Source organism: Puntigrus tetrazona, chromosome 22 (genome assembly GCF_018831695.1).
Source record: "Puntigrus tetrazona isolate hp1 chromosome 22, ASM1883169v1, whole genome shotgun sequence".
NCBI classification, from domain to species: domain Eukaryota; kingdom Metazoa; phylum Chordata; class Actinopteri; order Cypriniformes; family Cyprinidae; genus Puntigrus; species Puntigrus tetrazona.
In genome coordinates, this window is record NC_056720.1 from 5491487 (window position 1) to 5517627 (window position 26141).

General features: G+C 37.2%; 3 protein-coding genes across 5 annotated transcripts; 2 read left to right on the forward strand and 1 right to left on the reverse strand.

The window, feature by feature from the left end:
- Window positions 1-603: 603 nt before the first annotated feature.
- Window positions 604-4593, reverse strand: LOC122327326 (zinc finger protein 658B-like). The gene is made up of 3 exons (XM_043222606.1): window positions 4409-4593; window positions 4017-4158; window positions 604-3516 (listed from the first exon to the last, which is right to left on the reverse strand). The coding sequence occupies exons 2-3, from the start codon at window positions 4069-4071 to the stop codon at window positions 1466-1468; spliced, it is 2106 nt and encodes a 701-aa protein (XP_043078541.1). The 5' UTR covers window positions 4072-4158; window positions 4409-4593; the 3' UTR covers window positions 604-1465.
- A 125-nt stretch (window positions 4594-4718) lies between these two features.
- Window positions 4719-8172, forward strand: LOC122327430 (SLAM family member 5-like). 3 transcript variants are annotated; one of them, XM_043222791.1, is made up of 6 exons: window positions 4719-4861; window positions 5815-6144; window positions 6438-6740; window positions 6821-6934; window positions 7037-7143; window positions 7563-8172. In XM_043222791.1, the coding sequence occupies exons 2-6, from the start codon at window positions 5916-5918 to the stop codon at window positions 7614-7616; spliced, it is 807 nt and encodes a 268-aa protein (XP_043078726.1). In that variant the 5' UTR covers window positions 4719-4861; window positions 5815-5915; the 3' UTR covers window positions 7617-8172. The 3 variants fall into 3 exon arrangements, with proteins under 3 accessions (XP_043078726.1, XP_043078727.1, XP_043078725.1); XM_043222792.1 differs by lacking the exon at window positions 4719-4861 and adding an exon at window positions 5487-5577; XM_043222790.1 differs by lacking the exon at window positions 4719-4861 and adding an exon at window positions 5512-5683.
- A 4110-nt stretch (window positions 8173-12282) lies between these two features.
- On the forward strand, window positions 12283-22515 carry LOC122328172 (titin-like). Its single transcript, XM_043223878.1, is given in 12 exon segments — window positions 12283-12551; window positions 12702-12920; window positions 12923-12994; window positions 13165-13452; window positions 13533-13670; window positions 16608-16703; window positions 16915-16955; window positions 17060-17339; window positions 17446-17751; window positions 21212-21481; window positions 21757-21856; window positions 22221-22515. Coding segments are annotated over 12 exon segments (1878 nt in total). The 5' UTR covers window positions 12283-12502; the 3' UTR covers window positions 22240-22515.
- Window positions 22516-26141: the final 3626 nt, after the last annotated feature.

Sequence of the window (26141 nt, forward strand, 5' to 3'; positions counted from 1 at the left end):
TTCCTTAGATAATGGTTGTCTATGGGGCACTGCTACCAACATGAGCAGGACAGATTCACTCAAAACAATGAAAAGTGCAGCTTTGTCCTGCAACATTAAAAACCTTAAAACAAAGACATTCTTGTATCTCTTACAGACCATGCAGTGGGGCAAAAAAGTAGTCAGCCACCAATTGTGCTTAAAAAGATGAGAGAGGTCTGTAATTTTCATCATAGGTATACCTCAACTATAAGTGACAAAAATCACATTGTAGGATTTTTAAAGAATTAGTTGGTAAATTCCTTGGTAAAATAAGTATACAGTCACCTAAAACAAGCATGATTTCTGGCTCTCACAGACCTTTAAGAGGCTCCTTTGTCCTCCACTCATTATCTGTACAAATGGCATCTGTTTGAACTTGTTATCAGTATAAAAGACACCTGTCCACAACCTCAAACAGTCATACTCCAAACTCCACCATGGCCAAGACCAAAGAGCTGTCAAAAGGACACCAGAAATCAACTGTGGGAGCAATTATTAGAAAATGGAAGACATACAAGACCACTGATAATCTGCCGTGATCTGGGGAACCACGCAAGATCTCATAACGTGGGGTCAAAATGATCACAGGAACTGGGAGCAAAAATCCCAGAACCATACCATACCTAGTGAATGACCTGCAGAGAGCTGGGACCAAAGTAACAAAGGCTCCTATCAGTAACACACGGCGCCACAAGGAACTCAAATCCTGCAGTGCCAGATGTGTCCCCCTGCTTAAGCCAGTACATGTTGAGGCCCGTTTGAAGTCAGTTAGAGAGCAATTGGATGATCCAGAAGAGGATTGGGAGAATGTCATGATCAGATGAAAATTTTGGTAAAAACTGAACTTTTCGTGTTTGGCGGAGAAAAATTGCTGAGTTCCATCCAAAGAACATCATACCTACTGTGAAGCATGGGGGTGGAAACATCATGCTTTGGGGCTGTTTTTCTGCAAAGGGACCAGGACGACTAATCTGATGATAAATGGAGCCATGTATCATGAGTGAAAACCTCCTTCCATCAGCAAGGGCATTGAAGATTAAATGTGGTTGTGACTTTCAGTGACTATGATCCCAAACACACCGCCCAGGCAACAAAGGAGTGGCTTCGTAAAAAGCATTTCAAGGTCCTGGAGCGGCCTAGCTAGTCTCCTGATCTCAAACCCAGACAATCTTTGGATGCCCAGCAACAGCCCCAAAACATTACTGGTCTAGAGGAGATCTGCATGGAGGAATGGGCCAAAATATTTTTTGCCCCACTGTACATCCGTAAGTAACATAAAATATAAAGACAGAATTACAATGCTTACAATAAAGCAAATTAAAAAAATATTAATTTGAAATAATCAAGAAGTTTATTTTTCTAATAATCTTTGATTAATCAATTACCAGCATGATAGTTTGATGCAGTCAACAGATCAGAAATCAAACTACTTGTAATTGTAATTTCAGACATGCATTTTTTTATGACTGGTTAGAGAAGAAAAATGAGTGAAGCTCTTTCCACACTCATCACATGTGTACGGTTTCTCTCCAGTGTGGACCCTCTCGTGTATTTTCAGATAATCAGACCGTTTGAATCTCTTGCCACAGTGTGAACACTTGAAAGGCGTTTCTGTAGAGTGAACTGTGTGATGCACCTTCAGAGCACTTTCTGTAACAAAAGTCTTCCCACATTCAGAGCAAGCATGATCCTTCACGCCGCTGTGTCTTTTCTGGTGTATCTTTAAAGCACACATCTGCCTGAAACTCTTTCCACACAAAGAACACACGTAAGGCTTCTCCTTTGTATGAACTTTCAGGTGGTCCTTCAGGAAATCTGCCCTAAAAAACTTTTTACCGCACTGGTCACAGCTATACAGCCTTTCTCTAGAATGAGTAAGCAGGTGTACTTTATAAACCCCTGATTTTCTGAAACTCTTCCCGCACTGATCACAAGTGTACGGCTTTTCTCCGGTGTGGACTTTCATGTGGAAATTAAGCGCTCCTTTTCGTGCGTAACTCTTCCCGCACTGATCACACGTGTGCGGTTTCTCTCCGGTGTGGATTGTCATGTGATCATTAAGGTTAGTTTTTTGTGCAAAACATTTCCCACATTGTTCACATGTGTGTGACTTCTTTGTAGTGTCGTTTTCATGAATGCATTTATTTTTATGACTGGTTAGAGAAGAAAAATTGGTGAAACTCTTCCCACATGGATGGCAGTGATACGGTTTCTCTCCGGTGTGGATCCTCTCATGTATTTTCAGATATTGTAACCGTTTGAAGCTCTTGTCACAGTGTGAACACTTGAAAGGTGTTTCTGTAGAGTGAACTGGCTGGTGCACTTGCAGTGCACCATATGTGAAAAAAGTCTTCCCACACTCAGAGCAGACATAATCCTTCACGCCGCTGTGTCTTTTCTGGTGTAGTTTAAAAGCACTCCTCTTCCTAAAACTCTTTCCACATAAAGAACACACGTAAGGCTTCTCCTTTGTATGAATTTTCAGGTGGTCCTTCAGGAAATCTGCCCTAGAAAACTTTTTACCGCACTGGTCACAACTATACAGCCTTTCTCTAGAATGAGTAAGCAGATGTACTTTATAAACACCTGATTTTATGAAACTCTTTCCGCACTGATCACAAGTGTACGGCTTTTCTCCGGTGTGGATTTTCATGTGATCATTAAGCGCTCCTTTTCGTGCGTAACTCTTCCCGCACTGATCACACGTGTACTTCTTCTCTCCAGTGTGAACTTTCATGTGTTCATTAAGGGCTCCTTTTCGTGCGTAACTCTTCCCACATTGATCACACGTGTGCGGTTTCTCTCCGGTGTGGATTTTCACATGTTCATTAAGGGCTCCTTTTTTTGTGAAACTCTGGCCGCACTGATCACATGCGTATGGTTTCTCTCCAGTGTGGGTTTTCATGTGTTCGTTGAGGTTACTTTTATATGCAAATCTCTTCTCACACTGATCGCATGTGAACGGCCTCTCTCCGGTGTGGACTTTCATGTGTTCATTAAGGTTTCCTTTTTGTGAAAAACTCTTCCCGCACTGATCACACTTGTGAAGACTCTCTCCGGTGTGGATTTTCATGTGATCATTAAGGGCTGCTTTTCGTACATAACTCTTCCCGCACTGATCACACGTGTGCGGTTTCTCTCCGGTGTGGATTTTCATGTGTTGGTTAAGGTTTCCTTTTTGTGTAAAACCCTTCCCACACTGATGACATATGTGTTTCTTCTCTGCGGTGTGGATTTTCATGTGTTCAGTTAGGTTTTCTTTTATTGCGAAAATCTCACCGCACTGCTCACAAGCATACAGCGTCCCCCCACTGTGACATTTTATGTGAAGGTCCAGATTTTGCTTGCATGAGAAACTCTTTCCACACTGAGGGTAAGTGAAACATGTATTGTCGTTTTTCAGTGAAGGGCTCCAGGATGTTTCTTCAGTCTTGACATGATGTTTCTCCCCCTCTTCAATGAGTGCTTCAGTCTCCTTGCTCTCTTCAAACAGGTCTAAAAATGTCAAAAATATTTGATTTTCAGTAAATCACTAAAATAAATGAATAAATAAAACAAATAATAATAATAAAATAGGTTAAAGACATGAAACCTGACATAGGAGACACATGAACGTTCTTAAGCATTATTGTTTTTTAAACATTACTGACACAAATTGGCATCAGTGAGGGATCAAATGTCCACATTTCAAGTAATACAGCTTTACGATTCTCTCTGAAAAAAGCAGAGCTCTTGGAGGTGTGCAGTCTTTTCAATTTCTGTCAAAACATCAGAATGTCTTCTTCTACTTTAAAAGCTCTTTGACATCCCACCTATTCAGAAGTGATGTATCAACATAAAATACTATTACGATCTTACCGTTATGAACCGGACAAAGGTAAGTTTTGAACGCATTCATTTGTTATGTACTTGCTGAATAACTGATTGTGGATCATTTTAACCAAAAACATTTTGCAGCTTTAATTAACCTTATTAAAAACAAAGATCAAACCAACCTATTTGTTGTTCAGTATCTTCCTCTTTTATTCCGCAGGGCTCTGGATCATTCATGTTTTCAGTTTTCTTTCACAAATTGAATCTTCTTCACTTCTAAGCTAAATGAAGATGCTGAACTGCTGTGTGGTGGGACCAAGAAAACTGCAAAAAATAATGATGATGATAAAATGTATGCATTTATCATTAAATCGGGTGTTACAGTTAAGTCTCTTAAAGATAAAACAGACGCTGTTAAAAATGCATTAACCTACAGGCAAAACATAAATCCGAAAATTAATTTGCTTGCAAACAAATAAAGTTCGCCAGCCATTAACAAACCATATACTTTAATATTTGCTCAGATAGCACTCAAAAGCAATACCATTAATGTTAAAACAATAAGAATACATACATAAATGTATTTAGCATTAGTTCCTCACACTGTTGTTTGTTAGACTGAATGTTTATTTCCGTCAGAAAAGACAAACAAATAGCGCTGAACCGGATAAAAACGATACGGAATGACTCTGTATAATGTTCCTTTAACAAACCGTGTTTTTGATAATTGTACAATTATATGAAGATCCGTGAATTGATTTTTACCTCAGAAACCCAGCGCTGACTGATGACGTCAGTGGTGACGTCGTCTTCTTTTACGTCAGACTCTAAACACGGAAGTGTATTACCGCCACCTATCGGTGGAGAGTCCTTTTTTACTCTTTATTGTGACAGATTTCATATTTAATTTGTCATGACTACCCCATGACTAAAAAAAATGTTTAACCAACATGGTGCTAAAGTTATATTAGGAATAATATTAAAGTGTAAACTCCTCCTGAACTGGTCTGGCTTACGACAAACACTGGTAGGTATTAGTGCTTTGTTTCACTTTGCATTGTTGTGCAAAATGCGTGTTTTTAAAAAAGTATAAACATGAGCTCTTTCACACCTTAGCTGTTTTAGTGGACCATCTCACCGTGTGGTTTTGACAGTGAGGGGTGTATGCATTTTACACACGAGAATGCAACGCTTCACACTTCACTGGAAAAAATGTGAGAACGCTTAATGCAGAATTAATAGATGAACCTTTTGACTTAGACAATTTATACTCATTTAAAGGTGTCATGACTAATATATATATATATATATATATATATATATATATATATATATATATATATATATATATATATATATACATACACACACAGTAAAAAAAAAACCCCAACAAATTATAGTTGTTTAATGTTAATGACAACTAAAATATCTTAGTTGACTTAATAAAAAAATTTTAAAAAACGCAGCGAGGTAATAATTTATTTCAAATTGAAACAACTATTGTTATTTATATGGATATATGAAATGTTCATCTGAGGGCCAGGGAGAAAGAGGAAGAGAGAGAGAGAGAGAGAGAGAGAGAGAGAGAGAGAGAGAGAGAGAGAGAGAGAGAGAGAGAGAGAGAGAGAGAGAGAGAGAGAGAGAGAAGAGAGAGAGAGAGAGAGAGAGAGAGAGAGAGAGAATGAAACCATATTCACGTCGCTGGATTGTTCTTCACTTGTAAACACTTCTAATTCTTTTATGGTAATATTTGACATTTGGATGTTATAAAAAAATAAAGGAGCCTTTGTTAAATGCAAAATGATTAACACAGCAACTTTATTCCGTGTGAGTCTCTTGATCTTTAGCGGTATGTATTTTTATCATTTTTATGAAATATAATTTGGTAATAGTATGGTCATTTTGGATTATTTACATCTTTCTCCTGTTTGATCTGAAAAACGGTTTTAATTTACTCATTGAGGCGGTTTGTTTCTTCAGGTGCTTTTGGCGCTGATACAGATGTAATAAAGTCAGTATCAGTGACTGAGGGAGATTCTGTCAATCTAAACACTGATGTTACTGAAGTACAGAGAGATGATATGGTACTGTGGATGTTTGGACCTCAACAAACTCGTGTAGCTGAAATCATTAAGCAGATCATTTATACATATAACAGTAACGTGAGATTTGGAGACAGACTGAAGATGGACGGTCAGACTGGATCTCTGACCATCAGAAACATCAGAACCACAGACTCTGAACTTTATAAACTATCTATCTTCAGCACGAGGGAAACCACACACAAGAATTTCAGGGTTATGGTCTATGGTGAGTAAACCGATTCTCATGATAATCCAGACTTTGTGTGATATTTTGGGAGAAAATGATAACTCAGAGAGATAAAATGCATAGCAATGTAGTGTGTTTGGTATTAACAGAATAGAGTATTCTGCTGCACCTATAACATACAGTATATGAAGTGTACCTCCAATAAAGCAGGAGACAAAACAAGACCAAAACATAATGCTGCACCTATTAGTTTGCACTCGGTGTTTAAAGATGCCTTGATTATTTAGATGTCAATAATGCATTGTCCCTGAAATCAAGTGTTATATTTCTAGCTCGTCTGCCTGTTGCTGTCATCACCAGAGACTCTTCACAGTGTTCTTCATCGTCTGAAAGACTAATGAACCAGAATTGTTCACTGCTGTGTTCGGCGGTGAACGTGAGTCATGTGACTCTCTCCTGGTACAAAGGAAACAGTTTATTGTCCAGCATCAGTGTGTCTGATCTCAGCATCAGTCTCTCTCTACCTCTGGAGGTGGAATATCAGGAGAAAAACACCTACAGCTGTGTGATCAACAACCCCATCAGAAACCAGACCACACATCTGAACATCAGTCAGCTCTGTCAGACATGTCCAGGTAATTGTCTGTTCAGGTAACATGTCTGTAAATGCACTGTTGATGTGATTCCAGAGTTATCTGTTCTCTTTCTATTTCAGGATGGTTTAATGTAAACCCAGTCTTTGCTGCATGTGTGTCTGCTGCAGCTCTGCTTGTACTCGTGAGTGTGATCTACTGTCTCTACAGGAAACACAAAAGAGCGACACAAAACAGTAAGCACTGTCTTCTCTACCTTTAACAATTAAAGTATTAGTAGTTGTGCATTAAAACGGGTGTTAGCAATTCAGAAATTAACCCTAACTCTAAAACTTTAGGAAATGGTTTTAAACCTCATGTGAATACATCGGAAACGGTCCAGACGGGAGATGAAGAGATACAATATGCTGAAACGGGATATTTTCAACAAAATGAACATAAAAACGTGAGATTTCCATGAAATGCCACTTATTGCCATGTCCACAACTCACATAACTACATTTATTATGTGAAACATAAAACATCCATGATATTTCCATGACACTCTTTATGAGGATGGGGCCGTCGAGCTGAAAAATGCCAAAACAAATATAGTCCAGATGACGAAATAAGCGTGAGGAACAAGTCAACTTAGATTAAAAATATATCTTAATAATATCTTAAAACTGTAAAAATATATTGTGTGCATAATGTAAGGCACATTTAGTATTTTGGATCAAATAATGGACCCGGAGGTCTCTTTCTCTCTGGCATCTATAAACACCACAACGACACACTCAATTCAGCTGTCATGGTCAAATAGATAACTTTAACTTATCACAATCTTTCGTTTGGTTCTTTTCATCATTTTGTCTTGTCTTTCAGAAAGCTCATGGGACAGAGGAAGCGATATACTCCAGGGTTGTCAGACGACACTGAAGTGCTGCGTTTATGTGTTATGTCTGGATTGGTCTTCGTTATTAAAATAAAGGAGAGGAAGACAGAATGTCTCAACTGAATGGAATTAATATCCGACTGATTTTCAGGTGATATTTAAAGATGGATCTGCGTGCAGTGAAATAGATCCCAGCGCCAGAGCTTACAGACAATCAATCAAAAGAGAAAGGAAAAATAGTGTCCTTCATTCAGGAAGCAAAACCAAGTTCGTGTTCAGCTTCATGTCACCATTTTGGTATCAGGGTTTTCTCAAGCTTGCACCGAAACATCATGCGCGTACATGAATATTAACGATTCGTACTGAATATTACAACTTATATGCAGTATTTAGGTACACAATTTTTTTCCCGACCTGTTTTGTTAATTGTCAGTCAGCACTTCTTCCTGCTTAATTAGCTCTAATGCTCGATTTTTTTCACTGCTGTGTGACGTTTTATCTGGGAGCTTGAGCTCAGTAGCGAAACGTGCTGCTGCAGATTTGCGTATCGGTCTTTATTTACCATATAATTGTACTAATAAACATGATTCTGTGTTTTAATCAGGCGTTTTAATTAATAGGGTATCTCAAACTTTCTGGAAGGTGGGTCCAAAGGCTACAAGATCTCATGAATGTGTATGAAAAAACTAATTTTTACGCATAAGGGGCCCGGGCTTGAAAGTCCTATATGGATCACGTGAAAGAAATATTGACTTGTTTAAGAGGTTTTCTTGTGTCATTTATTTTATTTTGTTTATTTATATATTTTTGTGAAATTGTGAACTGCGTTATGCCTTACACGACGCTGTCTTTTTAAATTTCGTGTGAAGCTTATGCAGTAAACGAATAGTTTAAAATTAAAATTCACCTGCTAGTCGTTAAAAACGCTCATATAATAGCAAACACACGTTAATATGGCAACAGTTATTTAACGACAAGGAACGCATTTTAGCAAAGCTGCTGTAAACGTTACAGTAACTGGCTGGCAAGTATTTTACTGTAAAAAAAAATAAACAACCAGCAGCCATGCTTTAAAACATATTCAGCAGGAAATGAACGAATAAACAAATGCAGCTGCTTTGCTTTCATTACTCATAATTTTATTATCTTAATTCTAAATGGATAGAAACTGTTTGTAGCGAATGTTTTGTATACGTGTTAGAAAATGAACTAATCGGATGTCAGTGGTTTTTACTTTAGAGTGAAATCGTAATATTACTTGTTTTCTCTTCATTATGATCAAATAATAACGAGAAACCAGCATTTAGGTCGCTCGTATACGTTTTTGCTGCAGTCTATACATTGTTTTGTTTCCCTGAGCATGCAAATGAAATAACATAGATCTAATTCTGAGATTTGTGGTTAAATCATTTGGTCTGTGCTGTTGTTAGATACTCCTTCAGGATGTGAAGCAGGAACCGAAGGCTTAATGTTTTTCACTTCATGGTCCGCTCTGACTCATAACCCGAAATGTTATGTTTAATTTTCCTTCAGAAATATCCGTTAAATGAGTTTACGTGCAGACAGTACTACATGTTAAAGAAGAAAATATGCTGTATTGCGTACTGGTTCTGTCATGTATTTTACATTTTAAGTTCAATCGTAAAGACTGATTCATGTATCAAATGTGTATGTGTAAATATGTATTAATTAATGCTGGTTAAATAAGCTGGGTCAGGTTAGCCAATTTACCAATTTTTCCCGCCAGTAGGCTAAAAACAAACCAAACTTGTTGTTTTAACCCGTTTTTTTGTTGTTGTTGTCGTTTTGTTTCTTCACCCATTTAAAATTAGGCTTTCTACTAGACCATTTTTTTCATGATCCATCATATAGAAATATAAATATCCCCACAGAAGCCCAAATTCTCATGGTTTTGAAGACGCAATTTCAATTCCACAGTGGTGCAGTCGTAAATGTTTTAAGATAAAGTACTTTATTTCATGTGTTTCTTAAGGCTCGTTCTATGTGCAAAACTCTTCCCAGACTCATCACATGCGTATGTCTCCAGTGTGGAACCTCTCATGAGTCTGAATCTCTTTTTACAGGGTGAGCACTTGCACGGTTTTTCTCCGGTGTGAATTTTCTGGTGCCGTTTCAGACAAATTCTCTTCTGGTGTATTGTTAAAGCATATCGCTCACTAAGGTTTTCTCCACACGAAGGACACACGTGAGGCTCCACCTTTGCATGAACCTTCAGGTGCTTCTTCGGGGATGGCGCTGGAAAATAGTTTTTTTTTCATTTTGATCAACGGTCTGCCTCCAGAATGAGAAACAGATATATCTTCTCTTCGGTGTGGAATCTCATGTGCTGCTTAATTTCTGCTCTTTGTGCGAAACACTTCCCACGTTGATCACATGTGTGTGGTTTCTCTCCAGTGTGGACTCTCATGCGGTCCTTAAACGATCCATCAGGTGAAAAACATGTCCCGCATTGGTCACACGTGTGGGTTTTCACAATGAGTGCAGGTGAAAGATACTGTGGATCTACTTTTCAGTAAATCACCTCCAGTCTGAAAGGGATTCAAAGAGTTCTCTTCAGTTTTGATATCATGACGTTTTCACCTCCGCTTTCCAACCTCCTTCAACCTCCTTGTTCTCTCCCTTCATGCTTTATGTCAAATGAAGAATAAACACCAACCTGTTCGTTCTTCAGTATCTTCATTTTTTGTTCTGTATCAGTCTAGATCCCTCATTTTGCTTTCATAAACCCCGATTTATGAGAATTTCCAGTTGCAGCAAACTCAGGAACGAACAGATTTGTAAGCAACGAATAACATTTCAACTTAGGATCATAGAAATGCCGCTATATTCTTGAGGATATATTCAGGATATATGCTGAATTACTACAAAATTGCTCTTTGATTAATAAAACATTAAAACAAATAATATCATGCATCTTTACAGTGCAGTTAGTAATCTACAAAGCGATATTTTCATGTTAGGGTTAGGGTCAAGTGTCAAATATCCTTCCTATCTACATGTTCACTTTTACGTATCTCTTGGGACTGGAAAAATGGTATTTTGGCACAGCACCGCCTACTGGTCAGGAGATATGAATATATATATTCTGAGTGGTTTATACAAAAAACACAAAAACTAGTTTCTTCTGATTCAATGCAGCATGCCAATGATACTCCAATATCCCATACGAGCCATTTTGGGTGTCTGCCATTTTGTATTTTGTCTCATTAGCATATCATTATGAAACTCATATGGGTGCCATTTCTGATTGTATTCAAAAAGTAAAACAAATTAAATAAAAATAAAAAAATGCTAATAGCTCGTGCTGATTTTAATGAAACTGGTCTTAGATTCCTTGGATCATGCCAATACCAATTATGCATTAAACGCATTAGTAGTGATTGTGATTGGTCAGCCATTTGCCATTGCTGCAGTTTCTTCTGATGCTAGATCCTCATTTCGCTTCTGTTGTGCTTTTCCCCTTTTTTTGCTGCTCGCAAGATATATTTTATTTTAGAAATGTGCTAGGATTTTCAAGGTATTATTCACCACTACGGTAAAATACTGCATAAAATACTGTAATTTAATATAGTTTGAATGGTTTTAACGTGTCAGTCGCAAGAATGCTGTTGCATTGAGGCAGTTGTGCACAAGGCATCTTTTTTTAATGCAAATGCTTTATGCCTTACTAACAGTTCAGTTTCGGTTTCAAAAGTAAAAGGCTGTTTCTGCTCATGTGAATCCCCCTACAGACACCTCCACAATTCACTGGAAACAAATGTTTCATACAGGTACAAGATAAAAAAAATAAAAATAAAAAAAGTGTTCAATATTCTTGTTGCGCAGCTTATACAAAAAATGTACTCTACATAAGTGACTCAAATTTAACAGCAGTAACCAAGCTCAAACTTTTTTTTTGTAAGTTTTAAATATCGATTTGATCAGGTTTCGTACAGATCAAATTTCTCAGCAATCCATGACATAACTGATGATTTACAAAAAGTAAAACTTCCTCTTTCTGTAAAATAAACGGGGACCAGAAACCAGAAAAAGGTATCAACTGAGAAGTGCAACCGGCTTCTCGGGGGTCAAGTTAAAATCCAGGAATAACAGGAAAAAAATATTCAGCTAAAAAATTATAATATTTAGCATTTCTAACAGTTGATTTGGTTTTCTGTCTTGACAGGAACTTGGACCTGAACACAGAGAGACTAGAGGAGAAGACTAGCGGTAATTATCAATAGGCTTTGACTCAATAGAGCTTCAACGGTAGTCAACTTCACGTACCAACAAGACCAAAAACCAAGAGAACTGTGGTGAGTGCTTTTATGCAGAGTCTTGATGAGCTGGTGATGGGATTCAGGTGTGGCTGGTTAGTATTCAGGGGACAGGGAGCGTTGCGGTTGGCTGACAGTGGTGATGGATGCTGATTGGCCGGTGAAAGAGCCTGTCGGATCCCTAACAGTCAGCTATATTGCTGTTCAAATAAAACATAGCACAAATAAAGTATTATATAAATAATATTATATAATATTATTTATATATTACATAAACTTTAATTGATCTCCACTGGATAGCGAAATAGCTATATAACTATATATAAATAAATATAAATATATAAAAATATATTGTATGTTACTGGAATTAAAGTGAGCAGGAGGGGGTGGAGGGGGAGGGAGGAACAGAAAATGTGCATAAAGTAAAGCCAGAGATCTCACAATTCATTCCTGAGAACCACTTTCACACAACTGGATTAGTCCTCGCATGTAAATTATTTCAATTCTATTTTGTAGCTTTTTTTTTTTTGTAATTTTAAGACATGGAGCATGTTAACTCTTTATGAACATGTAAATAACTGTTTGTAAGCGGAGTAGATAATTACTGAATTGCATCATGCAGAAATAATATTTTGGAGAGTGATAAATGGAAGATGATGCACGACTCTACTTTATTCTGCCTCTGTTTATTGATCATGAATGGTACGTGTTAAACATCCTTTTATTAATATGATAAATATGTTTCTGTATTGGGATTAATTAATTTTCAACTTCCAGGATCTTCCTAAGCATCCTATTTGATCTGAAACAGGTTTGTTATCTACTGGCTGGAGATTTCTGTTTGTGTTTCAGGTGTGTTTGGCGCTGATACAGATGAAGTGAAGTCAGTATCAGTGACTGAGGGAGATTCTGTCGATCTAGACACTAATGTTACTGAAGTACAGACAGATGATCAGATACTGTGGATGTTTGGACCTCAAGAGACTCGTGTAGCTGAAATATATAACCAGAATATCAAAATGTATAATAGTGATGAAACATTTGTAGACAGACTGAAGATAGACAGTCAGACTCTGGACTTTATAAACTATCTATCTTCAGCAAAAGAGGAACCTCATACAAGAGATACAGCCTTACTGTCTATGGTGAGTAACCTGATTCTCATGATGATCAGGACCATGATGAAAGAAAAATTAATCCATTTTCTTGATTTATTTTGTGATGCAAAAATAGGGAAAAAAGGCTGAAGAAAATGTAGTTTAGATATCAATCACTGTTTATTTCTGAATTCATATTTTATTTCTGTATTTCCCAGCTCTTCTGCCCATTCCCATAATCACCAGAAACTCTTCACTATGTTCTTCATCATCATCATCTTGTTCGCTGCTGTGTTCGGTGGTGAACGTGAGTCATGTGACTCTCTCCTGGTACAAAGGAAACAGTTTATTGTCCAGCATCAGTGTGTCTGATCTCAGCATCAGTCTCTCTCTACCTCTGGAGGTGGAATATCAGGAGAATAACACCTACAGCTGTGTGATCAACAACCCCATCAGAAACCAGACCACACATCTGGACTTCAGTCAGCTCTGTCAGACATGTCCAGGTAATTGTCTGTTCAGGTAACATGTCTGTAAATGCACTGTTGATGTGATTCCAGAGTTATCTGTTCTCTTTCTATTTCAGGATGGTTTGATGTAAACCCAGTCTTTGCTGCATGTGTGTCTGCTGCAGCTCTGCTTGTACTCGTGAGTGTGATCTACTGTCTCTACAGGAAACACAAAAGAGCGACACAAAACAGTAAGCACTGTCTTCTGTACCTTTAACAATTAAAGTAATAATGCTTTTGCATCAAGTTTATATATCTGATGCTAATGACCGAGAAATTAACTCTCTTAACCCTAAAACTTCAGGAAAAGGCTTTGTGTGAATACAGCGGAAACAGTCCAGTCTGAATATGAAGAGATACAATTTTTTAGACAAAATGACCAGAAAAGGGTAAGGTTTTTGTAATCAGTCTGATTTGAAGAGGAACAGAATTGAATTGAAGTCGTCTTGGAAAATATCTCTTTGTAGTATAAAATCATGATCACTTAATGTCAAAATGTAGATTCTGTGCACAATGTCAGGAGCATTTAGACTTTAAGCTCTGCAATTAAACACAAACAATTATATTTTTGATCAGACATTTATGAAAAATCTTACAAGTTTCTTTCTCTCTGCATTACAAACACAACAATGACACGGTACTTGTATGTTTGGTGAGCCTCATTTCTTACAGATAATTTGTGTTTTATTTCAGAAAGCTGATGAGACAGAGGAAGCAATATACTCCAGGATTATCATGCTAGACTGATCAAACTGTTGCATTTATGTTGTCTGGATTTGTCTACTTAACCAGTTATTGGATTATAGTAGAGAAAGATGAAGAACTCAAAACCCTGTGGTTTATGAAAGTCATAAATCATTCAGGAAGCAAAAACCTTGACTCGGTTTGAGGATGCCCTCTGGTGTTAGAAATATGTCACTTGGCTTTCTGTTATTTTCCTCAAGAGCACAAATCTTCAGAGCACTTTTAAGTTCTTTTTTTTCTTCCAACCCACTGTTAGTTTTATGAGTTGTCAGGACTTGTTCATGCTTAATGAGCTGGAAATCTGTTCAACATGATCTGACTTGCAATGTAGCAAGTGTACAGCAATGACAGCAATGTATTCATATTGTAGACTTTTGTGGATTTCTGTGCTTAACGATATATTAAATACCATAAAAGTTGTACTCAATTTTGTGAGTTTGTTTGAGGTTTAATGCATATCTAATTACATAATTTGGAAAACAGATGTATGTTTTGTATATTTTAGCTTTTGGCTATAAATATTCGGTTATAAATACAGCGTTGCCCTGGAAACAAATGACCAGCACGCACTCATCATCTTTGGATAATAGCACAACCAGAAATAGATATAAAATTACATAAGCATGGAAAACAAATGGACTTTTAGCATAATTACATATGTAAATTGATATATTAAAAACACTACTCATTTCTTCAGATACACACAAATGGTTCAAAGAACATAGATACTGGAAGGACAGGAGCTGCATTCTGCGTTCCAGAGTTTAAAATGAAAGTGGCGGGAAGGATAACAGACGGTGGTACATCAGTGTATACAGCTGAAATGATAGCAATTCTTATGGCAATAGAGTGGGATTAGGAAGTGAGACTTGACAAAGTCATAATATGCTTCAATGGCAGTTGAGTATACAATCATTGGAGACAAGCAGAAAAGACATTTTAACAGAAATGATGGTTAGGTTGCACAGTTTACAAGAGGTGGGAATAATCATTCGAGGTAATCAGGAGGCAGACAAAACAGCCAAAGAATCACTAAAAATGAATGAACCCAATATAAGCATTTAACTCGGTAGAGAAGAAGAAAAACATCTCAGAAGCATGCTGTAGGAAATGGCAGAAACATTGGGACAAATGCCAAACAGGCTGTCACTACTACAAAACACAGAACTATACAGAAAAGTGAAACGCAAAATAATTTTATTATTATTTTTTTATTTTACACATTCTCACATAATATTTAGGCACCACAAAGGTGGGGAAGTGGAAGGGCAGATGTATCCTTGTGTATCTACCATCATAGGCTTTGAATGCAACCATCCAGACCTTCTTCAGAGGTTTCACAACACTCTCATTCCACAGCCAAGTCTAATGCAAGTATTGTTCCTTTCACCAGACAGGGGTTTGATGTAAGCTATCGTACTGTGCTTTGGCCAATGGCTTTTTCAGATGCTCAACTCGGCCTCTCACAACTTGCAGGACTTGAGAAAAGGATTTCTGCTATCATCTTGGTGCCAGATACCAGGAAAACTCCTTCAAAAGTGTTGAGTCCATGCCTCGACAAATGTCAGCTGCTGAAGCAATAAAGGAGTCAAATGGTGTCTAGAGCAGACAAAGTGTACTGTCCAAGCAATCACAGATAAGTGTCCCATATGACTACTGATTTAAGATCATTTCTGAAAAGTACCAACTACAAAACCAGTTCATTTATTACATTTCTGACCACTATAAGGCTCAGTTTCATAGACAGGGCTTAGCCTGAGTCAGGATTAGGTCATAGTTAACATCACTGGTGTGCATCTTGAGAAAAAACAAAGGCAATGTTTCTTTCAGTTGAAACACCACAGCCTTACATTTTAGTCTGGGACTATATATAGGCTTAAGCCTTGTCTGTGAAACCAGTGGGTATCTGTTATTAGTTTATCCAATGACACAATTTAAGAGGGACAGGAACTGTCCTTTCTAGGCTTAACAGTCCTGTAACTGTGTCAGTTTTCCAGTGTAGTATTCGTAAGAAGTCTAAAAACACACATAAAAAACTGTACAAATCTAGAAAGTGTTGAACAAAAATATTTTTAGAACTAACTGTAAAATTGCTTGATTTATTGTAAACCACTGGCTACAGCTGAGTAACAACTGAGATGAAATTAAAATTCACCACTTTGCCTTGCATTGAAAGAGTAAAGAAGGTCCAGTAGGTTTTAGATACTTTATTCATGAGGAACAGTATCTTAAGTGATCTTTGATCTCAACTGTGATATCAAAAAAACAAAACAATAATAAGTAATTCTGCTCTCAAGAAAAGCAAAAGTAGGTCATAGCTGCAAAATGGTGTATTTCAAAGGAATTTAATATGGTCATGCGTTGAAACAAGCAAAGGACATTGCAAGTTTGATCATGCTCAACTTAAGCTTCGCTTCATTTGTTTTGCTTCCAGTCAAGCAAGCCTCTTTTACTTCTTCTGAAGAATATGATTCGATTGCTATTCATTTTATGGATCTTGGGAGGTAACTTCTATATTTATTTTTACTATTTTTACTCCCCTTTTTAATAAATCATACAATATTCAGCTACAAACGTCATTAACTTTTAGTCTGATTATTTTTGTATAGTCTCTTTGTTCTTACATACCTAATTAAATGACTTTGCAATTGTGTCAAAATAAAAGTTCAAAATACAGTTTTCTCTGTAGCTCCATAATATCGTTATGTGTTCTAGATGTGTCGCTTGTTGAAGCTTTTGGACCAAAGACAGCGTCGGTAAAAAATTGAGATCTTTTTAATATTATCCTAATAACTGATTTACGTTATCTTCTTTTTTTGTTTTGTTTCTTATATATTAATTATTCTCTCATGTTTTCCAGCAGTCTCTTGAAATTCGCAGACATGTTTTACCGTGTTCACCATCAGACAAAAAATGTGAGATTAAGTGTTCAGCATTCAATGTTCAAGAAGCAAATGTAACGTGGTTTAAAGGAAATCAAGTTTGTTCACAAATCAGTGTCATTGCTCATAACCCTAACCCCTCTCTAAACCTGGAGGTGGAATATCAGGATAAAAGTAACTACACCTGTGTGCTCAACAGTCCCAGCAGAAACCAGAATTTGACTGCCAACATCGCTCACCTCTGTCAGGAATGCAAGAGTATGTAATTGATAATGCTGCTAAATATATGCATGTCCTCAATTATGTCGGACATTAACATCTGACTGTTTTATATGATTCTGTTTGTGTTTTGTTACCGAGACAGAAAACATGATTCCGCTGCCAGTGAAGAAGGGAAAATCTGTCACTCTGCACACTTTTACTTTTCGAACCATATCAAAGTATTTTCATATCATATGGATGTTTGGACCTCGTAAGATTGTCATTGCGGAAATTCTGAATAATCAAAAGACGACTGACTGCGACGAGAGATTCAAAGACAGACTCAAGCTCGACAGTCAAACCGGAGATCTCACCATCACCGACACCAAAAAAACAGACTCTGGAATCTATCAACTAGAGATATACGGTGACTCTTTTGACTGCAGTATTTTCAATTTAACTGTCAGTGGTGAGTACAAGGTGCACACATTGAGCAAATATATTAATATCCTTCCAATCTGAATGATTTTATTTCTTGTGTTATAAATTTGTTCATTATTACAAGAGGAATGTGTAGGTTAATTGAAAGTGGCAGCCATCTTTTAAATGCAGCAACAACTTGAAAATGTTGCTAATAGCTTTTACAACTATAGCTATATTGCTTCATAATTTCCCATCATTTTGATTTCCATGGCACATCTGAACATTGATGTAATAATCAGAAATGTTTTTAGAGCGGCAGATCAGCAGAGACTGACGGCTGGATTAATGATGAAGAAAATTCAGCTTTGATCACAGAAATAAATGACATTTATTAAAAAACATTTTTAAAAAAAGATACATTAAAATACACTGCAGAGAATGCCTCAAACGTGGGGCCACATTTTTATGTATCATGTGCCAAGTCAATGTTTTTTAAGAAGTCTCTTCTGCTCACTCATCATGATCCATTTTGGAAACAGCTCAGTAGAATTTTTTCAGGTTTCTTTGATGAATAGAATTCTCAGAAGAGCAGAAATCTTAGAATTAGAAATCTTTTGATAAACTTTATGATCACTTTTGATCAATTTAAACCATCCTTGCTAAATAAAGGTATTACTTCTATAATTTATTTAAAAAAAAAATCAAATAAAAAATAAATTAATTCTGTCATGACAACTCTTGAAAAGATTGCCATGGTAATGTACGTATTTGTTCTTGGTAGAATAAATATTGTTCTATAGATATGCTGCATCCACGACATGCTGCCGCTGAGCATGTAAGAAATACTGCTGCTGCAAACATAACATACATGTTGAGCAGAGAGCTCATTGGATACAGATACAGCAGTGTGTTGGTGTGTATACTGTCCTTCTGTGGACTCTTTTACAAAGTACTTTTTTTTATCAGACATCACATGCAAACTGAAATAAAAAGAAAAAAATTCTGAATTTAGTTGGTTTCCTTTAGAAATACACTGCTAAAATTTTTTTACAATTTTGAAACCTCACGTTTATTAAAAAAAAGTCACCCCACAAATATATCAAATTGACTGAAGTGTAAATTCTGCTGATTAGATCACTGTCCATTATTGTACTGTTAGTGATTTATAAAAATGTGTTTGATATTGTAACAGTATTTATAATAACTTGCAAAAACTTGATGTTCACGTCAATATCTTGTCTGATGCACCCCATCCCCTAACCATTCGAATGTTTCCAGGTTGTTATAGTTGTTGTTGAAGTTAACCTGATTAGAGAATGGGAGAGTACCACAAATATAGCACAATCTTTGGGTCTAGAGAATGCCATTGGTTGTACTGCAGCCCAAACCAATGACTGATCCACCTCCACGCTTCACTCTGGGCATGCAACAGTCTGGGTGGTACGCTTCTTTGGGGCTTCTCCACACAGTGAAAGTGGACTCATCAGAGAACAATACATGTTTCACATTGTCCACAGCCCAAGTTTTTTGCTGCTGGCACCATTGAAACTCACGTTTGGCACTGGCACGAGTGACCAAAGGTTTGGCTATAGCAGCCTGGCCGTGTATATTGACCCTGTGGAGCTCCCGACGGACAGTTTTGGTGGAAACAAGAGAGTTGAGGTGCATATTTGGCAGCTGTGGTTTGGTTTTTTGGATACAGGTTAGCACCCAGACATCCCTTTCAGACAACTTCCTGTTGGATGTGGTTCGTCCTACTTTGTGGTGCACTCACGTTACCCTAGATACTGTGGCTCTTGATACATCACAAAGACTTGCTGTCTGGGTCACAGATGAGGCAGCAAGACGTGCACCAATAGTTTGACCTGTTTTGAACTCTGTTATGTCACCCATAATGTTTGTGTGCATTGCAATATTTTAAGCACAACTGTACTATTACTCTGTGCTATTAAATCTTCACACTCTGCTCTTACTGGTGGAATGTGCAGTCAATGAAGATTGGCCACCAGGCTGGTCAAATTTAGCCATGAAGCCTCGAACACTAAAGACCAAATCAAAAACCCCGGAGGGTGGTTTATTTACAATCAGTGCCAATTAAGTGCAAAAATCCAAATTGTGTCCCAGTGCTTTAAGTCCTCCTTGTGGTTTCCCAGGACAAATCTGATTGATCCTCGGGATGCTTCTCATTCTGTATATAAACACAGAATAGCTCTATAATGTTGCTATCACTAGAAAAGTGATAAAAGCTGACAATATTTGCTAATTAGTGAATGGGCTGAGTGGGTGTTAAATAATGTGTGTGTGTGTGTGTGTGTGTGTGTGTGTGTGTGTGTGTGTGTGTGTGTGTGTGTGTGTGTGTGTGTGTGTGTGTGCGTAATTCATTGCAGCTGGTTAATCCAATTAGTGTATATTAGGCGTGTGATTGGTTGCAGCCTTGTGCAGACAGAACAATGACAGTCCAGGGAGATGTGCAACAATCTGTGTACTGTGAAATCCACGTGGTAGATAATGACCTCTTGTGGTGAACAAATGGAAGTTCATAAACCAAACCATATAATATCAAGTTATATGCACAAATTGTTTATTATGTGTTATATAGCGGCTGAGCTTGTTAGCCACATGCTCATTTTAGATGCCTGTTTTTCTCAAATTTAAACACAGACTGTTGTGGGGGGAGCTGTTTGTTTGTACTGATGGTGGTGGTGATTGTATTTGATTGGATTAAACATCTCCCCCTCTCAGTTTCTAGTAAAGATCAGGGCACAGGTGAAGTCACTGTGCTGAAGGTCAATGAAGAATGCTAAGAAAACTCACATATCTGGTTTATCGTGAAGCTAGGAGTGCAAAATCTACAATTATAAGTAGTATGTAATGAAAACAGTGGCTAAAATTGGCCAGTGAGTTTACCTTGCTGGCCCCCATTTGTGTTACGACATACATTCTTGTTCATTTTATAATCATATTCCTGATGTTCCTAGAGATCCAGCTAAGGTCATTCGTGTTTCATGTCAAATCTAATAAAAGCAAATACAGCAGGCAGGTTAATGGTGGCAAATTAAGCATTTTTAGCTGGAATGGCTTATTGTTGGATCTTAAACATAGTGAGTTGGTAGCTTTGGGACTGATAAAGCATATTTTCTAACTTTATATTTCACTTATGCTTAAATACATAAGATTAATTTGGTTTTATGCTAAATAAATTGTGACCTACTGATACTTTCATGGCGAGACTTCATTTGGAGTTTTGGAGGTCTTTAGGCAGCATTTTGTGTTGTTGTTGTTGTTGTTGTTGTTGTTGTTGTTGTTGTTGTTGTCATTTCACTTGATGTGGACAAGTAACCCGTACTCAGAAATTTAATCCTGCAGTCATCAGTTTACAAAGATGCCTTTCTAACCATTAGGTCACTGCTGCCCAAGATGTATTACCATAATGCAACAATCAATGCTGTTATAACTACTGTTTTCTTTTTATATACATTTCTTCATTTTCCTTGTATGTTCCCTAGATCCTCTGCCAAGTCCTCAAATTTCCAGTCACTCCGATCGCTGTCCGTCCTCAGGCTCAGAATGTGGAGTGGAGTGTTCAGTGTTGAACGTGAGTCACGTGACTCTCTCCTGGTACAAAGGAAACAGTTCACTGTCCAGCATCACTGTATTAGATGTCAACTATTTATGCCTGAAGCTGGATGTTAAGGATAATGGCAACTACAGCTGTGTGGTCTCCAATTCCCTCATCAATGAGACTAAATATCTCATCATCGGTGAAGTTTGTTCAGGTATGCCTTCATTTGACTTGACTTGTTCTCTCGCGTTTTTTCGTGTGATTTTGATATACAGTCAAACGTTTAGACACAGAACGTCAGCAGAAACAAATTTAGTCAAATGTATTAGGTCTCACACGTTGAATTTTTAATTTTTGAGTTCATCCTATTTAGGTTTTATCTAATAATTACCACAGTTTGGTCAGACAAACTTGAGAACTGGGATGTTTGCTTGCTTGAGATCTGAACTGAGTTATGCTAATTACTGTTTTCTTTTTTGTTTATTCCAGACCACGGGGGTAATCCCACTTGGAAGATAATTTTGAGATGTGTTGTTGTTTTTGCATTTTTTGTTGCTTTGATATGTTTGTTCAAGGATCGACGAAGAAGGCAAGTATTAGCAAACATATGATCCTTTTGTTTAAAAACTAACTTGACCACTATATTGACCATTTTTATATGTTTCTACATGTTTCTTTGTAACTTTAGTCGTAAGATGCAGAATCATTCACCTTTGTCCACATAATTAGACTATTAATAACTATAGAAGTCCTATGCATACACACGTGTGTGTGTGTGTGTGTGTGTGTGTGTGTGTGTGTGTGTGTGTGTGTGTGTGTGTGTGTGTGTGTGTGTGTGTGTGTGTGTGTGTGTGATAAATGAAAGAATGTATGCATAAACACAATTAGAAACTAGTAAGTGAAAGTGCGCTCAAAGTGTGATATTTGTTCTTTTTTTCTTTTCTTTTTTACAGAAACGCCCAGAGATTATGAAGACAGCAACCCTGCATATCAAAATCAACCTTTGATGAACCGTTCTTCTTTCAAAGATGTTAAAAATAGCAACAGTACTACCGTATATGTACGTTTGTTTACAATAACGCATAAAAACAAACAAACCCGTATACTGTATGTGGTGTTACGTTCATCTTGTTAATTTATGACCACAAGATGGCTCAAGTAGAGCATTTAAATACTTTCTCACACCGTTCCACAGCAACTAACTCAAACCTAAGCACACATTTTAAAATGAACGAGATCAGTGATAATTGCTGCATGAATCTCCCTTTAAGAATTGCATTATTTGTAGAAAAAAAGCATTTATATAAGATACTAATAGACCTAATTCTCTTTAATCAGGCCCTCGTTGAATTAACATTTTACTTCGATTTAAAATTCATTAAACCTAAACATCTAAAAATGCTACAAATGCTAAATAATTCTTATTAAGATTGTTAAACTCCAACGTGAAAGACATGATTGCTTACAAATGCAGGAATCTTGTTTTATGGTTAATCTGTATTGCCCAAATCGTTTGACTGACTGAGTTTAACTGACTAATATTTGTAGGATGTAAAACCATTTTCCTCGTTACCATTATTATTTTAAAATAAGCAAGATAAGTAATAATAAACTATAAAATTAGTAAAAAAAAAAAAAAAAAAAGAAAACATGAAGAAAATACTAAAGAGGCTGACAGAATGTCTGTCAAGGGAAGATATGGGTTTACCCAGAGAGAAACCTTAGCATGGACAATAGACACATGCCCATGTGAAAAAACACCTACAGCTGTGCATATAGATTGTGTTGCACTTGTCTCGAATAGGAAAATAGAGTGCCGGTAATGTAAAATGACCAAATTAAACACTTGTTGTCCAGCTCAGTTTAAGCAGGAAATGAAGTGTCCCCAACTAAGCAAGCCAGGGGCGACAACATCAAGCCAAAAAGAAACCAAAACTCCATTGATGACAGAATGGGAAAAAAATTCCTGGGAGAAACCAGGCTCAACACAATTTGGACTTGAAATAAACGTTGTAAGTTGCTTATAATTTAAACAAACACTATGTTTGCAGTTTTACCTCAAAATCCAACACATTAGTTGTCACAAGCTCAAAACTTCCAGTTGGTGGCAGCAGAGTTTAGACAATTTCAGCAACATTGAAGACATTTCCTGGTTGGTTTGTGTAGCCTACTAAATTTAAATGACAGAATTGTTCAATAATAGCAAGATTGTCAAAAGGACATCTAATAAACTTGCAATGTTAACGCGGATGAAAAAAGTGTGCTAGTTTTCTGATACTAAACTACTAAACTTAATATTCACACCCTAACATTGCATACAAGCTATTAGTACATTTAGATGAAAGAAGGCCATCTATACATTTTAAAATCTTTTATATCTTGGCACATAGCCTCTCCATCCTCTTTACTTCTTTTAACTCCTAAAGTAAAATCTCATTTTAAACTCTTAATTATGGCACACAGTGTACACACAAACTGTCACAATATGTACTGCACAGCCATATGTAGTTGAAATGACAATAAAAAGCCACTTGACTTTTTCAAAATCGGTTTGCCCTGACAAATAACGCCGCAGTAAAGGGTTGTGACTTGTGAGAGTATCTCTCGAATTTGTATAGTAGCCTAGCAGTGTTGGCAAATTGGGTTACTTTAGCAGTCTTTCCACAGGATGTTGAAGCAACCCGATGACTTAATATATAGCCCCTGGAATGCGACTATTATCAGTGAAGCCCAGCCAAAAATATGTGTTTTTCTTCACCGCAACTCAATTTTTACCTAGAATCCTCCTAGAAAAGCGATTGGGCTAGTTTTGAGTGGCACTTGGGCGGGATTTTCTGTGAAAACCTGCCAACCCTGTGAAGCAGAGAAGAACACGATGGTCCTCAAAACTAGCAAAACGAAGAGGTCCTCAAAATGCAAGGGTTTGCGAGCAAAAGCACTGTAAACAAAATATTACCATGTGGACCTTTAAGAAAGGATCTTAACAGCTTTATTTGTTGCATTTATACGTATTATCTCCCTTTGTTATATGTGTTTTAAAGAAAACGTAGTCCACAATAGTCCAAGTGAAATATATGAACTATAGAAACTTTCTGTTATTTTATGCTTCTCGTGAGTTTCAATTTCTGCTTTCTGTAATAGATAAGCAGCTGCACTTGTTTTCCATGGAAATCCCCAAGCTCCACTTATGTGAGATAAACACTATGCAGGAAACTGGGAGTGAGGGGGAGGGAACAGAAAGAAAAAAATGGATCCTTTTGCTTATCCTTGTTTTGGTGTCGGTCTTTGCTAGACACTGTCATTGCGTTCAACCATACCGCATTGTTCCCACAGTCACAGGTTAGGCGTGTTTTCTTTGAACAGAAAACTGATGTCAATATTTGTAGAGGAAAGGACAAACATGGCAGACTTTACTTCATTGGCACAGGAAGTTTGGTCTTTTTTAAAGATCTCCAATGCTTCACATGGTTTGCCTTGAGACCTCTGACACAGGATGCGGTTTGGTAAGTGAAACAGTGACAGACCAAGATAAAAAAACGAAACTTGTATTGATGCACAGTTACAGGTCTGCAGCTTCACTTGTACCTACTGTTTCCTTTTTGATTCAGTGTTATTAGTCTTTTTTCTAAACCGTTGTAAAACAAGGAAGTGGATCCTCTGAAAGAAATGTAGGAAGTCTTAAAATGAGGAACTGATATACAAGTTACTCTATGAAAGCCCACTTCCATTACATAACCTGCTGCTTATCTTGATTACCCATGCTGGTACTGAACCTTAGAAAGATCAGGGAATCCCACTTGTTTGTGTACAAAACTTTCCTACCTTCCAGCCCCTCAAACTAGACATGAAAATCAGACCACACTTACTGGAGCCAGATCATGTTACAGTATAAACACTGGACTCCTCCCTTAGACTGTCATTAACCAGGCCAACATCCTCTGATTGTAATGGACCTTCTCTGTTACTGAGTAAGTTTATTATTAGAAACAGGAAACAAGTGTTTAAGCACTGGTGGACACTGAAGGTCTGATGTTCATGTCACACAGAATCCAAAATTCCCCATCCTTTGTGCTTCGTGTCATGCTGATATATCACACTATATGCAAACAAAAGACAGCTGGTGCACATATCAGATATCACTGGCCATCTGGGAGCGGTAGCTTGGCAACCAGGCAACCGACCAATAAGGTAAAACAATGAAGCCCTTTCACTTTACTGTCTCTTTGGAGATGCAAGCATAGCCTGAATCACAATCTTGACCACAAAACATGAGACAAAGGACTACTATGGACACAGTGGATCAATTCCTAATAACATTTGATCAGCCAAGTGCAGTACATAAATATGATATTTCTCAGCGTAAATTTAACGGGACCACTGGAAAAAACGCTGTCTCTCTGATCTACAGGAAACGGTGGCCTACCAGAACCCGACGTGTGAAAAGAGTGTGAACTGAGGGTTTTATGAAATTATCTTTTAGTTCAGTCAAGGACAGCTATTAGCAGTTTGTCAGTAAAAGAGATTTACATAATTACATGGAAATGCAGTAATTACATGGAAAATAATATTGATATGAAGTCCAAACTGGTTCTAAATTGCTCTGTTGGGGAAACATGTTTACAGCACGCAGCTTTGCCGTCTTTAAACTAACTGACCAAACTACTTTTTCCTTGATGTCAGGGCTAGCAATGGAAATATTTGTTTTGGAAACACATATGTGGGAGGATATTAAACTCCAACTTCAAACTGTTTCTTTCTGGTACCATAATGACGTGTCAGATGAGCAAGCAGATGCTAACTGAAAACAATGCTCATTTTACGGCAATAAGCTTTTTACTGTTCTTTCAATTAACCATCAAACTATACTCTTTGCT

Excerpts from the sequence above, each read along its gene's own strand:
- LOC122327326 (XM_043222606.1), bottom strand. The coding sequence starts at position 4,071 with ATGAATGATCCAGAGCCCTGCGGAATAAAAGAGGAAGATACTGAACAA. Across the intron at positions 3,517-4,016 it reads AGATACTGAACAACAAATAG|ACCTGTTTGAAGAGAGCAAG; the intron begins GTTGGTTTGATC and ends TGACATTTTTAG.
- LOC122327430 (XM_043222790.1), top strand. The coding sequence starts at position 5,635 with ATGATTAACACAGCAACTTTATTCCGTGTGAGTCTCTTGATCTTTAGC. Across the intron at positions 6,145-6,437 it reads TTTCAGGGTTATGGTCTATG|CTCGTCTGCCTGTTGCTGTC; the intron begins GTGAGTAAACCG and ends TTATATTTCTAG. Across the intron at positions 6,741-6,820 it reads GCTCTGTCAGACATGTCCAG|GATGGTTTAATGTAAACCCA; the intron begins GTAATTGTCTGT and ends TTTCTATTTCAG.